Source organism: Sceloporus undulatus, chromosome 9 (genome assembly GCF_019175285.1).
Source record: "Sceloporus undulatus isolate JIND9_A2432 ecotype Alabama chromosome 9, SceUnd_v1.1, whole genome shotgun sequence".
NCBI lineage: Eukaryota > Metazoa > Chordata > Lepidosauria > Squamata > Phrynosomatidae > Sceloporus > Sceloporus undulatus.
This window is the reverse complement of record NC_056530.1, coordinates 27514492-27530893: the sequence shown is the minus strand read 5'-3', so window position 1 is coordinate 27530893 and position 16402 is coordinate 27514492. Positions and strand designations below refer to the sequence as shown.

Below are 16402 nucleotides of genomic sequence, written 5' to 3'. Positions count from 1 at the left end.
AGTAGGCCACAAGTTGAGCCTGAGCCAACAGTGTGATGCAGCAGCTTTAAAGGCCAATGTGATTCTACGCTGCATTAATAGAAATATAAGCAACAGTGCCATTTTATTCCACTTTGGTCAGGCCTGAAGCTGGGCCATGCCCAGAAGATGGCAACCAAAATGGTGGAAAGTCTAGAAACCTTCTGAGGAGAGACTTAAGAAGCTGGGGATGTTTATACTGAAGAAAAGGCTAACAGGTGCCATGACAGCCCTGTTTAAATATTTGAATGTGCCTATTGGCTGAGACATCTGCCAATCAGGCTCAGGAGGCGGATTCAGGGAGGCCGTCCCCGCCGCTGATTGGCGGAAGGGATTCTCTCGCTGTGTGGACCGAAGGAGGAAGAGAGTGTGAGGGAAGGAGGGAGAGCGTCGCCCTGTGCGCATGCGCGGCCATGGCCGGCCAAGGCTGGGGGAGGCGAGCGCTGCCGGTGTTCGCGGGGGCGGCGCTGGGGGGCGCGCTCGTCTTGGAGGTGCTCGCCGTCCTATTGCTGCGGGAAGAAAGCGAAGGCAAAGGCGGCGGACGACCTCTGCACTTCCCTTTCTGGCCGCTGGTGTCGCTGTTGTACCTGCTCGCGAACGCGCTCGAGAACGCGCGCCGCTTTATCATCGCCTCTCCCAGCACGCGCGGAGTCATGCTCGCAGGCGCAGGCCAAGGATGGGAGTAAGCGCCGGGAGGGGCGTGGCTTCTGAGGCCACGCCTCCAGCCCATAGCCAATTGCGGGGAGGGGAGGCGGGGCTAAGGGAAATGGCGGGGGAAACAAGGGATGCTGGAGGGGGCGGGGCTTAAGACTGCTTTGACTGGGGAATTCTGGGATTTGTAGTATACTGAGGCATGTCTTTGTTGCAATTATTATTATTATTATTTAATATTATATTGCAATATACCATTATACATTATAAGGTTATATATTATATATATAATATATTATAGCTAATATAACATATATATTCTATTATACATTATAATATATAACATTATAAATTATTATTATTAATAACCTTATAATATAGATTATATTAGAGATTATAGATTGTAATATATATATATATATATATATATATATATATATATATATCTCGTAGGTTATAATACAATGTTGTAGATTATAATATATATTATATGATAGCTTACTGGTTGCCATAATTGTCCCCTATTACCAGGGACAAAATATGGAACAAATTCGAGATCAAACTGTAGGACAACTGCAGGACAAAACTCAGCCCAAAATGTAGGACATTTAAGAAAAATGGAGGACCTTAAATGTCCTACATTTTGAGCTGAGTTTTGTCCTGCAGTTGTCCTATAGTTTGGTCTCGAATTTGTCCTACATTATAGATTGTACTAACAGATTGTAATATATATTATATTATAGTTTATAATACAGCATTATAGACACTGACCATAGAGTTGCGCTGGAGGACCTAGATATTCCTTGAGAGACCATATTAATGAAATCCGTGAATAATCAAATATCAGCAAATATCAAAGCCGCAAATACGGAGGGATGAGTGTATTTACATTTGACCCATGGACAAGTCAACCTAAGACTAAAATTCCTAGGCTTAGAGCTTTCTCTCCTCTCTCCCAGCTACTGCTACTCCTGCCAGTCGCATGTCCCTCCCCGCTGCGGCCACTGCTTCTCCTGCAACGTCTGCGTCCTGCGGCGTGACCACCATTGCGCCTTGCTGGGCCAGTGTCTGGGCTACCAGAACTACCGCTACTTCCTCTGCCTGCTCTTCCACGGCTCTCTCCTGCTGCTCTATGGCTCCCTCCTCAATGCCGACGTCGTCCGGTCCCTGCTCCAGGAGGACACTCCTACAAGGACCATCCTACTCCTCGTTCTGCCATGGCTTATGCTACTCATGGGTGAGAACGAAAACCAGACACTTATTGAAAGGGAGGCTGCACAGGCATCGTCCTAAAGCCTATCTTGCAAGCCTTATAGTCTTTTCTAATAATGGATCATAAGATCCAGCTCGATATAGTGGTTTGAGCATTGGACTATGACTCTGGAGATCAGGGCTGCTTTCTTGGCTCAACCGTGGAAACCCACTGGGTAACCTTTAGTAAATCACTTCCTCACAGCCCCAGGAAAACCCATTGTAGGTTCACCTTAGGGTTGCTATAAGTCAGAAACAACTTGAAGGCGCCATAAAAGCAACAACAACACATCTTCTCATGATATGTCCAAAATATTACAGCCTCGTAGTCATTGCTTTATGCATTTTATTAATTCTACTAACAATGCAGATTCCCGCAATGTTTGTATTAAGCCCCAGTTTGTGGGTGAAAGCTGAGATACAAATAAAGGCAGTGATGGCAGCAATTCTTCCATAGGCATTTATTCTTTCTATCTGTTTCTTGTGGTAATGCTTGGACCTGGATCTCTTGCAGGGCAAGTGAACGTCGCAGCCTTCATCTATGCCTTTGTGACCGATGTCTGCATCGTGGGCTGCCTCTTCTGCGTTGGCTTCTTGCTCTTTCACAGCCTGCTGGCGTTTCGTGGGCAGACCACCAAGGAATGGTTCGAAGGCAATCGCCAGTATGACCTGGGCTGGCGGGGCAACCTTCGAGAAGTCCTGGGGGACCAGTGGCATCTCGTGTGGTTCGCGCCTTTCGTCGCTTCTCCATTGCCAGGGGATGGGATCACTTTCCAAACCAAACCTCCCAAACCAGAGCCCCTCCACAAAGCCCGCGACCTCTGAAGGTAAACTGGGATCTGTCGCTGAGCAAATCCAGCTGTGATCTCACTTTGGCTGCATCTGCACTGCAGAAGTCGTCCACTTTGACACCACTTTAACAGCCATGGTTCAGTGCTATGACATTTTGGAAACTGTAGTTTTGCGGGACATTTAGCCATCTTTGTCAGTAAGCTCCAATGCCACAACGAACTACAATTCCTAGACATCCATAGCATTGAGCCATGGCAGTTAAAGTGGTGCCAGCCTGGATTATCTCTGCAGTGCGGATGCCGCCTAGGTGACCCTAGCTCAGTTCTTCATAGTCGCCTTCAGGCATGGGACAAAATACATTTGGAAAGGAAGTTTGTGGAGTAATGTATGCAAACAGTTTGCAAGTCTGCTCTGGAAATCACGTATCTTTTCCTCTCACCTTGTAGGATCTTGGTCCACGTTGTTCAAGAGGGGGAGAATTCCTTTCTATGGGAGAAGGACAGAAACCTCTACTTGAAAACTTAAGACCTGAAAGATGAACTCTTCCGTCATCCAAGTTATGCGCTTTCGGGGAGATGGTGCTGTGGTTACATCTACTTCTATCTAACACGGATGCTTTCCCCAAAGCAAGAATGGTCTTTGAGGGCCTGAAATGGTTTGGCTCAGTGGTCCAAAAGGACGGAAGCAGAATGGTATTCATTCATTCTGATGGTTGATGCCGGGATCAAGTGTCTTTGCTCTCTTTCGGATTTGCGTAGTGCTTTTACACCTGCTCACTTAGTCTTTGTAACATCCTTAGGATGGAAGCAACCTGGAAAACCAAGAACAAGAACCGGGAATCACTGCCCGAATCCCACGCCAAGCCTAGCGGATGTGGCAGCTATGTCTTCCCCTCCTTTTTCCTTCTCCTTTGTGAAGTTGGCCTTTTGTATGTATAGTTTAACAGATATTGGAACGGTGCCTTGTGCGATTCGGGAGGAATTTGGTAATACTTACCCATTCCATAACACCAGGGAATGCTTGCAACATTCCTTCTTGTATTATTATTACTTGTTGAATCCTTTAAAAAACACTGATGGTTTTCTCTCCGCTCGCCCCACATTTTGGAAGGAACGAAGGAAGGGTTATGCCACTGAAAGCCCACAAAATGGGACAGATGGATGGGGGAAAGGGGTTAGAGAGGCCAGACCCTGATATGGTGCCTTGCTGACTTTCCTCTACTTCCCATAATATAGTATTTATGAAGCTGCTTTACACAGAGTCAGGTCACTGGTCCATTACTCCTGAGAAGGAGTAACTTATCCTAACCCTTCCACATACTGTAATGTTGCTAGGAACTGAAATGGAGACTTGAGGCATCCAAAATGTGAGCTCTGCCACAGAGGTACTACTCCCAGTACCTTGACATGTCAGAGCATCCTTTCCATGAGACTTCTATGTATTTCAGTTACATAGCACAGGGCAGAAAATGGAGACCTTAGGATTGAATGTTCTCAGCCCACATTATGTGACGGATCTTAATTTCCAGGCCCAACGAATAGTAAGCCATCTGCCGTCATGAACAAATTCATTTAGGTGAGCAAATGCTATGCTCTTGACATCTTGAGATGACTACCTTTCTTTAATCTCTGAATAATACTAATGTTGGAGGAATTGGTTTAAATCTCTTCATAGTTGTGAGTTCTTTGGGTGGTTTAGGGGCGAGCGGCTATTCTTTTCGGTTTTGGCTTCTCATTTAACGCCTTGAATGTCGAAACACCCGTTGCACATTAAAGTACTGTTTAAAGCGATAAAGCAATGCTGTTGTGTCCTTTGAAGGAATAAGTAGCAAGTTGTGTGTCAGAATAGAAGAAAACCAAGGTGTATCTTGGGCCAAGGTTTACGTTCCAGAAACAACAAACCTCTGGGAAGCTCACATTGCCCATTTGAAGATGATGTCCAGCCTTTCTCAACAGAGGTATACTGCTTCTGTACATGGAAGTGCATAAAGATGGAATTGTATTCGGCTCAGTTCTCATTCTCTGCCGTAAAACAGCATCTTATAACTGAGCAAAATCCATATTTTGACTTGGGATCAAAGTCAGTTGCCTAAAACCTCTTCCATGGCTGGCTGAGATCGTGACGCTTGTGTTTTCCGACGGTTCAGTGTACGCAAACGTTCATTCGCAAAAGTATTCAAAACGCTGTATAAAATTAACCTTCAGGCTATGTGAATAAGGGTTTATACAAAACGTAAATGAATGTTGGATTTAGACCTGGGTACCTGCATTTGCATATAGGTACATAGCGCATGATCTACCTATACGCAAATACAGGTCTTTGAAAACCCAAAACTCTTCATTTCAGATAAAGGAGGCTCAACCTGAATTCTTATATGTTGGGAATGCAGTACTATGTTTTGAATACGCTTTGGGTTTGGACTTCAGAGATGCTCAGACTTTATGCCCAGAGCAAGTCATATGTTCTGTTGCACACTATAATTCACAACGAAATCTTACACATGTTTTGCCTTAAGAAAGAACCACTGTGATTAATCAGGCTAACACTTACTGTATATACTTGACTATAATGTCAAGTATATACAGTACATGTATAAGCCGAGGGCAGGTCTTGGGACCAAAATGTATGGATTTTGATGTGACCCATGGATAAGTCAAGGGTAAAACTTAGGGGCACATAGCAAAGGATGTGAAGGACGAGGCAAAGGAAAAACCGTGCCAAAAAATGTACAAAATCCCAGCAGGCAAAACTATTTGTGTTCACATCAAATAGTATAAGAGACTAGATGGGAGTCATTGCTTCCAGTACAAATTATGCTCCTCCTCTGTGGTTAGGGCATCTGGTCACATATCCCCATGTATTGCAAAACCTGGATTCTGGTCCGGAACTTAGGCTGGTCTTTGCGCAAGTTGCCGCGGCAATTACCCGGACGGAGTGCTCCATCTTTTATTCCAGAAGCCCCCATTGAAGACCTGTCATGGAAGGAAGCCCGTTGCTCCGGCAACTGAGAGAGCATCAGCCAGGACTGTTCCATGTCGTCGCGGGCACCATGTTGAGCCCTCACCGCCAGTCCGTACTGACCAATGCGTGTGTCAAAGCCTTCGTGGACCCTGCCACCCGGGCGCCCGGCACCATCTATGAGCCCAAAGGTCGAGTCCGGCTCTTGGGCCTGTTGTCAGAGAGCAACCCTTCGCACCAGGTAGGCTGGCGTGGATGATAGAGCTTGCATGATTGCGCCGACAGAGGCCATGCTTCTCCGTTGGGCGCAGCTTGACCTCTGAGGCTGAGAGAGTGTGAATGGACAAGAGCACCCAATGGGTTTCCATGGGACGAGCTGGGATTCGAACCCTGGTCTCCCAGTGTTCTAGTCCAACGTCCAAAATCATTGCACCACGCTGGTCCCCGATGCACAATTGCATTGCTGTATGTATATATACCCCCATAGATAACAAAATCCATGGATGCTCAAGTCCCATTAAACACAATTGGGTAGGAAAATGGTGTCCCTTATATGAAATGGAAAATGAAAGTTTGCTATTTGGAATTTATACATTTTAAAAACATTTTCAAGCCATGGATGCTTGATAAGGAGGACCGAATTTATTAGACAAGGGCATCCAATAAACTTCATGGCCTACTGGAAGTTTCAACCTGGATCTCTCCAGTTCTAGTCTGATGCTTGAATGGTTCGAAAGTTTGATCCTCTGGGTGTTTTTGACTTCAACTCCCAGAAGTCCCAATCACTGTGGCCCAAAGCCAAGGGTTCTGGGAGCTGAAGTCCAAAACACCTGGAGGACCAAAGTTTGGGAACCATTGAGTCTTAACTATTGCATCACCCTGGCTTTTTCAGGGGATATATCTGTGGATATGGGTTTTCCTTGGAGATATGGTTCCAATGATGCCGCCTTGAGTCCTTATATTGGGAGAAAGGTATAAGTAAAACGATGATGATGATGATGATGATGCCTGAATGGTTACAGTCTTGACCATTGCATCACCCTGAGTTTTTCAGGGGCTATATCTGCTGTCAATGTGGATCTGGATTTTCCTTGGAGACGTGGCTTGAAGGACACCGCCTTGAGTCCCTATACTGGGAGAAAGGCGAGATATAATTGAATAAAACAACAACAACAACAACAACAACAACAATAATAATCAATGGCTACATGGACTGTTCTGATGAGCCTCTCTTTCCAAACGTACCTCTGCACCATTGCTAACCGCAGCTGTCTCTACGAATGGTTTAGGAGGACTATCTGGATGCTGGAGATGGCATGCTGATCTGCATGAAGCGGACAAAGAAGATGGCCCCCAGCTCAACAAAGAAGGGCTACTGTGAACCTAAAACCAAGGTCCCAAATGTCAGTGACGCTTCAGACAATGAGACAGAGCCAGACTCCAACAGGCAAGTTGCTGGGGAGCAGAGATGCAGGAATGAGAGGGAAGGTGTCCTCTTGGTGCTGCGGAGAACGAAGTGCCCATAAGATCTTGCCCTGGCACTATCTATCTATCTATCGGTCTGTCTATCTGCTCAGGTTTAGCAAGGCAGATCTTACATATGGCACCATAGCCCAGTGGTAGAGCACTAACTTTGTATGCAGAGGGGCTCAGCTTCAAACTCTGATGTGTCTCATTTCAAAGAATTCAAAGATATAGCCATGTCAGTCTGTAGAAGCAGTATGTAGAGAGATCTTCTAGCACCTTTGAGACTCACTGAAAGAAAGAAGTTGGCAACGTGAGCTTTCAGAGACTTAAGTCTACATAAGCTCATGCTACCTACTTCTTTATTTCGGTTAAAAGTTTATCACACAGAAACGGGATTTAAAATGGGAAAGTCCTGCAAAAGTGTGCTCATTTTCACACGATGTCAGGGCCATTGAGCATTAATCCGGCATTAACCCGCCTGCTTTTTACTTTCAGCCTTCTCCCGAAAGTAAAAAGCGGCTGCTTTTGTTTACTTTCTTTTTGTGCTAATGCTCAATGCCCCCAATGTGTCTGCTGCTTTGGGCCACTTTGGCGGTATGCTGTTTAAATGACACACGCATCTTAAGAGGCCAGAAGCTGCACCAAAGCTGCGCTCCAGGGCTTAGGACTAGAGCATGGCTTTGGTATGGCTTCCGACTTCTTAGGCTGCATGCATCATTTAAACAGCATACATCCAATGTGACCTGAAGCAGCTTTATTTTGGCCTATCTGTTCAGGCCCTATATTTCAAAATGTGACCAAGCAGGGCACATCCATGTCTGTAACCCGAGCACCGCTTTTCCCCAGGCAGTTGGTGTGCACCACTCCAGAGCCAAGCCATGCCTCCACGGACCTTGCGCCACTGCTGGAGCCCACCAGACAGCCCCGACTGGGCTCCTTCCCCTTTAACTGGATGTGGGAGAGCGTCTCCGTCAAAGGCCAGGCCATGTACCAGGACAGTTCCCTAGCGAAGACCAAGAAGAAGAATCCTCCCCGGGTGTCTGACCTCTCTATCCATCAACCTCCTGCCACACCAGAACCAAGCTTGGCCCCCACTGGTGGCAAGGACAATAGCTGCTTGGAGATCTGCAAGCCGTTGACTGGCACTGACAATTCCCGGTTGAGGTCGAGGCACCAGAAATGTTGCCAATGTGGGGGTCTTCCTCCCGGGAGCCCTCTTGTGCCTCTCTACTGGAAGATGGAGGCCCGGGCTGATGCTCGGAAGCGCCAGTTGCGCCAAGAACGCCGGCATTGGCTTCAACTCACCCAGCAGCTCCTAAGCCTTGAGGAGCATCCCCCCAGGAAGGAGAAACGTCTCTCAGTTAAGCAGCTGGAGGAGAAACTACGAGCCGAACTTCTCTGCTTGGCTACAGAACCAGAGGAACCCAGTCCCCAGAAGGAGAACAAGAAAGGAAAGGGCCAGGACCCAGCGACCAAAGAGGAGATGACCTTCAAGCCCACCATCAACCGCAAGATCCCCAACTTCAAGAACCTCCAGAAGCGCTTCCAGGACCAACTGGCCCGGAAAAAAGAGAAAGGTGAGTTGTCATTGTTGCGTGGCTTCGAGTCATTTCCAACTTATGGCAACCCATAAAACAAACCTATCCTGGAGTTTTCTTGGCAAGACAAGATTATTATATGCTTGGAGGAGGTTTGCCATTGCCTTCCCCTGAAGCTGAGAGCATCTGACTTTCCAAAGGTCATCCAATGGGTTTCATGACCAAGCAGGGAATCGAACCCTGGTCTCCAGAGTTGTAAGGAGAACATCCGTGGGTGTGTTTGTTATTTGCTGCCTTTTGAGAGCCTCCTTGAGTGCCAGTCTGAGAGAAAGATGGGATATAAATCAAGGGATGGATGGATGGTCTGGTGATGCTGGTGTGCCCCATTAATGCCTATTTTCCCCTCTCTCTTGTGCCCAGCAAAGCTGACCATCTGCAAGCCCTTCCACCTTCACTCGACCAACAGTTCCCAGACACTTTCTGGGAATGAGGACAAGCAGGTTGAAGAGGACCCCTTTTATGAAGTCCAACAGCTCTGGGGCGTTCAGTGGCGGGCTCATTCCTGCCCCGATTTCAGCCCTCCGGTGATGCACACCAAGGCATCCGACAAACGTCAAGAGGCCAACAGGTACACATCTTTGTCCGTCACGTACGGGGCATGCTGCGTGTTACCCGCGTCCGGTGGGTATACGATTTGAGAACCTGTGCTGTGTTTTTTGTAAAGCAACTTTCCCAAGCTCTGAAAAATGGACAGATTCACCCTGTCATTAGTTACTCTGCATAATTCAATCCCCTTTCAGGTTACTGTTGAAACGTTAAGTTCGAAAAGGCTCTTTTGGCTAAAATCAAGTGGAGTAAAATTCATAGCATTGAGTCCTGGCAGTTAAAGCGGTGCCAAACGGCATTAATTCTGCAGCAAAGACGCAACCCAAGAGTTGTGGTTCAAAAAGGTTGCTCTTCTAGGCTCTGTATTTGTTATGCCTGAGTCTCTTGAGCTGATCTCTCTGTCTGTCTGTCTCTCAATCTCTATGGTCAGGCTACTGATATTAGAATGGGAACGCCGGGAGCGCCAGGAAAAGCGGAGGGCCGAGCTGCGCAGAGCCAAGCAGCAGCAAGTACAGCGCGATGTGGCCAAGTGCTTGGCGACCTACCGGACTCAGGGCCGCTCCCCTATGTCCATCCAGAGACGGCGGGAAGAGCTCCGGTAATCTTCCATGAAAACCACTGTTTAAAGTCGCCTTTAAGGTTGTGGCCCAGAAATCTGTTTTCTAATGGGACTGGCGACTGCAGAAAGTATTATTCTGGCATTCCTTTTTAGGGAAGTCCCACCTTGCCATCCTATAAAATGGGCTGGAGATGGAGGACTTCATCTTCTCCAATAGAGCCGACTAGTCTTTGCAGACAGAGCTTGTGGAAAATTGAGAATCATAGAATATGGAAGGGACCCAACCATATAGGAATCCATTTCTCATGCATGCCTATTAAGGTCTCTTTTAATGAAAGCCAATGGCCATCCAACCTCTATTTTAAGACCTTAAATGAAAGGCAGCTCACCAACTTCTAAGCCAATCCATTCCCCGATGAAGCAGCTCTTCCCATCACCTGGAATCTCTACTCTTTCACTTTTAATAATGGCTTCATGTCCTAATATCTAGAGAACAAGTTTGCTCAATCTTCGACATGACGTCTTTTCGGATGTCCCCAGTATTACCTACCTGGGAGACTCTGAGAGATCGTAGTCCCCAAAATGTAGTGTTTCTAAGCCCTGTGATTGCAGGACTAGTATTAATATTAATAATAATTTTATGCTATTATTTGGCATGTTGATGATGATGATGATGATGTAGAGGGCAAGGACTTAACACGACTTGTTGCTCTGCAGGAGACAGGAGAAGCAGCGCATGGAAGAGTACACCTTGCAACTGCAAGAAATCCAGGAACGAGTGGACAGCAGACCTTACCTCTTTGAAAGAGTCATGCAGGTAAAGTGCCAAACACTAATATATATTGTTGCTATAAGATAAGGTTTATTCGTGGTAAATGATACAGCAGATGGTATACAGCGGTGAAGCATCCCAGCCCTTTGGCTGACAGGGTCCAGCATAACCTCATAACCTATGGCAGGATGGAACTGAAATTTCCAAGCACTCATGCTGGACCAACTGTACCAACCCAATGAACCGCAGATATGCTCTTTCTGTAATATGGAAACATTAAAATGGAAGTCCAGTGGTCAAGATGGACAGAACGAGGGAACGCCAGTATCCACTGGTTTCAATTCATAGGTGCTACAAGATCTCTCTACATACTATAACTTGCCCTGCAGTGGTTCCCAAACTTTCTCCAAGCGGTTTGGACTCCAGCTCCCAAAAGCCCTTGCCAGCATAGTCAGTGCTCAGTAATCCGGGGAGCTGAAGTCCAGAACGTCTGGAGGACCAATGTTTGGAAAACCATTGCTTGTAGCAGCTCTTTTGTTTTTAAATTTGCATTGTGCATATTTATAGTGAATTGACTTGGACTGGTTTAGGTTCATAAGCCGCCTTGAGTCCCTGTACTGGGAGGAAGGCGGGGTATAAACAAACAACAACAACAATAATAATTTAGCCGTGCCACCTTTGGTGTAATGATACACTCAATTCTCTCTTTCCTCTGCAGACTAACGCTCGCCAGGCTGTGGAGCGGAGATTCTCACAAGTCCTGAGTGCTTTGGGCATCAACGAAGAGATGCTGTGGAAGAATGCCACACGGCCATTGACTGCCAGGTCCACATCCAAAGCCATGTAAGGGTGCAGAACAAAGGCATTGGGTTTCCTTTGTTTGGTTTTGGACCAGATTTGTCTATATTCTGAAGGCCTCTCAACCCCCAGACACATGAAATAAAGCCAAAACCCAGATTCTGCGATTGCAATGCATACGTATCTCTGAATGTGACTGTCAAACAATGGATAGATTGGATCATAAGGTTTTTAGACAAGGGCCTATCTTGGACCCAATCTGCACTGCAGGGATAATGCGGTTTGACCCTGCTTTAATGGCCATGGCTCCATGCAACCGAATTCTGGGATTTGTAGTTTGGTGAAATATTTGGCTTCCTCTGTCAGAGAAAAATGGGTGCGGATGTTGTAACTATTGAGCTATGGCCCTTCTCTAAAGGAGGAGACATACTCCATGGACAGATTGCTGGAGCATCTACTGTACTTTTTTAAAAAGCATAGTAGTTTTGGTCCTACTCAAAAGTCGCACAGAAGGTCTAATTTGGCAAGAGCGAGGATAGGCAACGATTGACCATCCAGAGGTTGTTGGACCACTGTTCCCATCAGCTGTATGGTGAGACATGGTGGGAATTGCAATCCAGCAACATCTGGAGAGACACAAATTGCCGGATCCTGGTTGCAAGTTTCATTCTGGTTGTGGTTGTGTGTATTTCAGGCATAAGAGGACAGAGTCTTTAGAAGACCTTCCAGAACATTTTCCAACGTCTTCAGAAGATCTTGGAGAGCAAAAGGTTGGCAGACAGAAGACAATGAGATAGACAGTCATTCTATCTGGGATCTGTAGCCACGAAGCACCTAAAAATAAAGCTGCGTTTGGAGAGAAGATGCGTCCGGACCGTATCATTTGTTGCGTGGGTGGGAAAAAGCAATCTGAAGTTGATGTCCATTGCAGCTTTGGAGCTTGGGAAGGATGCTTCCTTGGACTACAGCGCCAAAATACTCATCTACTGAGTGGGGATTCTGGGACCCATATTCCACAATTTTACTATATGGGCATCTTTGAAAGCAAGGAAGAAATCACTAAGAAAACACAATGTGTGTGTGAGGGGTCTGCTTGGTTATAACTAAGTACATTTGTCCCTCCATGGTACCTTTTGAGGTGCTGGAAGATCCCTCTACATACTATAACCTACCTGGTTGTAGTAGGTAGGTATGGGCCCATACTGGTAAATTTAAGTACGTTTTACATTACTGAAGCTCAACAGGAGACTTTCAAAAGTCTCTGATTTCTAAAGGTCCGTCTACATGGGCCAAATAAAATAGTCTCAGCTTGGTCTGCATTCCCAATGCAGGGCAAAATCCCCAATTCAAGTGCGGACTGTCTTCATGACGTAAAACCACTTCCTCACCGAATCTGCCCTATCTCCCTCTTAAACTGGTTCTTAATAACTTACCTTTCGCTACAGATTTTGCAGGGAAAACCTGGAACGCTCCTTAAGGCAGAAGCCTAGGTCCATGGCATTAAATATGTTTAAATACTTACTAATTACCTATATACCACATTTCTTTTTCCTTCTAATGAGTTCAGTACAATATATCGGGTTACTACAGTGGTCCCTCGGGTTACGAAATTAATTCGTTCCGCGGCTAATTTCGTAACCCGAAAAAACCTTCGTAACCCGAATTGCCATAGGCGCTAATGGAAAAAAAGCCGCGGCTCCGCCGCGGCTCCATTTAAAACAGCGCCAGGGTTTTTTCGTAACCCGAAAAAACCTTCGTAACCCGAAACAATAAATCCCTATGGGATTTTTTCGTATCCCGGAAATTTCGTAACCTGGGTATTTCGTATCCCGGGGTACCACTGTAGTTCAGGACCATCCCAGGCCCTAACATTTCCAGACCAAGATCTAAGGTGCCAACGTCTGGTGATGCCATTAATGTATTATGTACCAAGCACATTTGCTCATTCAAACGCAAGCGTACACAGGTGACCTTTACCTGTCTGGGCATGAAGAAAGGAGTCTTAGCTCCAAAGGTTGTTGCCAGATCAAGGTGAAATGAAGGAATTGCTGTATATACTTATACACTCGTCCCATATAGGTCTGAAAATGTAGGTTAAAAAATTTCCCCCCCCCCAAAAAAAGAGTAAGTCAACTTATCCATGGGTAAGTACTGTACTTTCCGGACCCCCTGCCTAAGCCGAAAAACGCATATGCTCAAACTCCATTCACTTGAATGGGGCTCGTGCATGCGGCAGTGCACGTACACCACGGGCGTGCGCCCCATTCAAGTGAATGGGACATGCGCCGCCCTGCACACTCCCGCGCGGCTCTCCACCGGGTTTGAGCATATGCTCAAACCTGCGTATAACGCACCTGCATATGACCTGGGCGCACTGTACACATCGCTTGGTGAATGGCAAGAGTTTAATCTGCCCTGGAAGCATTGACCCCCTTCTACTCTCTCATCCATTCATCCTTTAGTACGAATACAAATAGTAATGCCTGCTGGGGTTTTGTAAGTTCTTAGACATTGTTTTCCTTTGCTTCAACCTTTATGTCTTTCATTACATGCCCCTAAGTTTTACGCTAGACTTATGCACGGGTCTTTTCAAAATCCATCATTTTGGCCCCAAAACCTGCCCTCGACTTATACATGAGGTTGACTTATAGTTGAGTTTATATGGTATGATATTCCTCTTCACTTACTTAGGGTGCTGGCATAAGGAAACATTTAACTTGGCTTACTTGGTTCTAGCCAGATGGTGGATGTAAGCAGAGCAGAGGGTGAGCCCTGGCACCGCAAGGACTGAGAATTATTATTATTATTAAGCTTTATTTATAGACAACTGTAAATTTACACAGTGTTGTACATGCAATCAGTTAAAAGTAACATAAGGAAGGAGGAAGGAGGATGCTAAATAAATAAATACGGTGATCCTCTGAAGCCTTTGCAAGTTGCAGCATGCAGTCAATGAAAGCTTTGCAAATTGTAGGAAGCTGTTGCTCTACTGAACCAACCCGGAGTAGTGGTTTGAGTTGGGCTATGGTTCTGGAGACCAGGGTTTGAGCCAAGGAAAACCTTGGACAGGTCATGCTCTCTCAGACTCATTCAACGGATGGCAATGGCAAACCCTCTCCGAAAAAACTTGAGGAGAAAATCCCATGATGGAGTCCCCTTAGGGTTACTATAAGTCAGGAATGACTTGAAGGTACATTACAACAAGCTGCTCTACTGTGCGAGCTGCAGATTTGCATTCAGCCCTTTCCTCCTTGCACTGAGATGTATCCACCAAAAATGGAGCAATCTGCACCCGCGTCTCCCACCTCAAGACATCCTGGGATCTGGTGACCCTAACAGTGAACCTCCCAAATAATGACTTCTCAAGATTGCAATCAGAATGAATGACTTGTTTTAAGGCCGCCGAGTTGGTTTTGAAACCCATTGAGGACTTGAGTCCTGGGTCCAATGCCATACTGTGCCAACATCCTCAACGGAGTTGGCATCACAAAGGGACGTGACGCCTTTAGAAGCCTGAAGCCTTCCATATTCCATGTCTGTCCTCATTCACCGCCTTTCAGCCGCCGTCAAGGATTTGCCCAGGTCCCAAGGTCTCAAAGCAGAAGCCCCTTTGGACTCGCCGCCATGGACTACCTGACCGTGCCCACCATGCCATCCTTGCCCCAGGTGGAGAAGTCGGCCACCAAAGAGGAGACGGCCTCGGCCTCAAATCTCGGAGGTCCGGGACCTTCCCTCGGCCAGGCCTCTGGGATGTCCCTGGTGATCCCGCCAAGCCAAGAACCCTCCACCCTCATGGCGGCCACCTCCGTTGTCATGCCATCCCAAACCCGGTCAAAAGAGTTCAGGAGACAGAGCAGGTCACCCAAGTCGAGGCGAGGGAGCAAAGGGACCCATTCCTCCATCCGAACAAAAGGTGAGGAGGGCTGGTGGGCAGCGGTTCCTGACCCGGCTGTTTCTCTGGGTAGCAATGGGCAACGATGAGCGTGTGCCTCTTCCCCAATTGACCCAGTTTGCTAGGGACAGTCCCGTTTCAGCCTCTCTTGCCCCATTCTTTCCAGCTGCTTTGGAAAGCTCCTGGTTTCTTTCTCTTCCTCCCACTTTCACCCTCTATTCTCCATTTACAGTCGGCTCTCCATATCCATGGGTTCTGCAGCCACAGGTTCAACCATCCATAGCTTGAAATACATATATACATATACATATACAGATATACAGATATTCCCTTTCCAGATGTTACTCTCACACAAAGATTGGGTCGCCATCTCCATCTTAATCCGCACCCACCTTTCCTTTGGGAAGGACGGAAACACCTAAAGCTTTCTTATTTTACCCAATATATTCATTACATATGTAAATTCATAAATAGATTAGAAAACTTTTCATTAATTCCAAACTCGACGTATCTGCTTTTGAGTCAGAGAAGCGGCGCCAAAGTGGTGCAAGTGCTTCCATTTCTCTGGCAAGCGAACGTTAATCTCTAGCAGGCTTAGCTTTGCTATTTTTGATGGTTAAATAGTTGGCTTCCAACTATTCCACCCAAAAAAGGCTGAAGCCTTGGGAAACTTGAATTGCCCAACAGAAACCGGCATCTTGCTTTCTCTAGGCGGCAACAAATCAGCGCGGTACCATGCCAAGCGCAAGCGCCGGCGCCGGCACATGAGCCTGAAGGTGCTGGTATACCGCTACTGGTACAGGGCCCACCCGTATCTGGTCACTTTGCGGAAAATCATCTACGATTTGACCCAGTCCGTCTTCTTCGACGTATTCATCTGCACCGTGGTGGCTGTCAATATCACCATGCTGGTGGCTCAGACGTTTGCGAAAATCGAAATCCGGGGAGGTAAGGCACTGTTGAGAGTCCAAAGGGGAACCGGGAAGCCGGAGGGTTTCAAGGATGGCATTTTTGCGGGTTTTTCAAGCTATATGGCCAGCATCTGTGGCGTTGGCATCTTCAGAGAATGCTGGCATGGAAGGGAGTCAGGTAGATGGACA

The 16402-nt window shown here is 46.7% G+C and overlaps 3 protein-coding genes across 3 annotated transcripts in view; all 3 read left to right on the top strand.

The window, feature by feature from the left end:
* The first annotated feature begins 367 nt into the window (after positions 1-367).
* ZDHHC24 (zinc finger DHHC-type containing 24) lies at positions 368-4506 on the top strand. The gene is made up of 4 exons (XM_042439578.1): positions 368-700; positions 1629-1906; positions 2435-2747; positions 3159-4506. The coding sequence occupies exons 1-3, from the start codon at positions 432-434 to the stop codon at positions 2743-2745; spliced, it is 858 nt and encodes a 285-aa protein (XP_042295512.1). The 5' UTR covers positions 368-431; the 3' UTR covers positions 2746-2747; positions 3159-4506.
* A 139-nt stretch (positions 4507-4645) lies between these two features.
* On the top strand, positions 4646-12255 carry LOC121915369 (testis specific 10 interacting protein). Its single transcript, XM_042439577.1, has 8 exons — positions 4646-5911; positions 6960-7117; positions 7984-8714; positions 9096-9303; positions 9712-9879; positions 10558-10657; positions 11331-11455; positions 12105-12255. Exons 1-8 carry the CDS (start codon positions 5690-5692, stop codon positions 12205-12207), a joined length of 1815 nt encoding a protein of 604 aa, XP_042295511.1. The 5' UTR covers positions 4646-5689; the 3' UTR covers positions 12208-12255.
* A 2737-nt stretch (positions 12256-14992) lies between these two features.
* CATSPER1 (cation channel sperm associated 1) overlaps positions 14993-16402 on the top strand; it is an 8866-nt gene continuing 7456 nt past the window's right edge. The window contains exons 1-2 of the mRNA XM_042438918.1: positions 14993-15323; positions 16014-16250. Coding sequence (XP_042294852.1) covers positions 15035-15323; positions 16014-16250 — 526 coding nt within the window. The 5' untranslated portion in view covers positions 14993-15034. The remainder of the gene's footprint in view (positions 15324-16013; positions 16251-16402) is intronic.

Coding starts and splice junctions, on each gene's coding strand:
- LOC121915369 (XM_042439577.1), top strand. CDS start 5,690: ATGGAAGGAAGCCCGTTGCTCCGGCAACTGAGAGAGCATCAGCCAGGA. Junction 8,715..9,095: donor GGCCCGGAAAAAAGAGAAAG/GTGAGTTGTCAT, acceptor TCTTGTGCCCAG/CAAAGCTGACCATCTGCAAG. Junction 9,304..9,711: donor AAACGTCAAGAGGCCAACAG/GTACACATCTTT, acceptor CTCTATGGTCAG/GCTACTGATATTAGAATGGG.
- ZDHHC24 (XM_042439578.1), top strand. CDS start 432: ATGGCCGGCCAAGGCTGGGGGAGGCGAGCGCTGCCGGTGTTCGCGGGG. Junction 701..1,628: donor GGCGCAGGCCAAGGATGGGA/GTAAGCGCCGGG, acceptor CCTCTCTCCCAG/CTACTGCTACTCCTGCCAGT. Junction 1,907..2,434: donor ATGGCTTATGCTACTCATGG/GTGAGAACGAAA, acceptor GATCTCTTGCAG/GGCAAGTGAACGTCGCAGCC.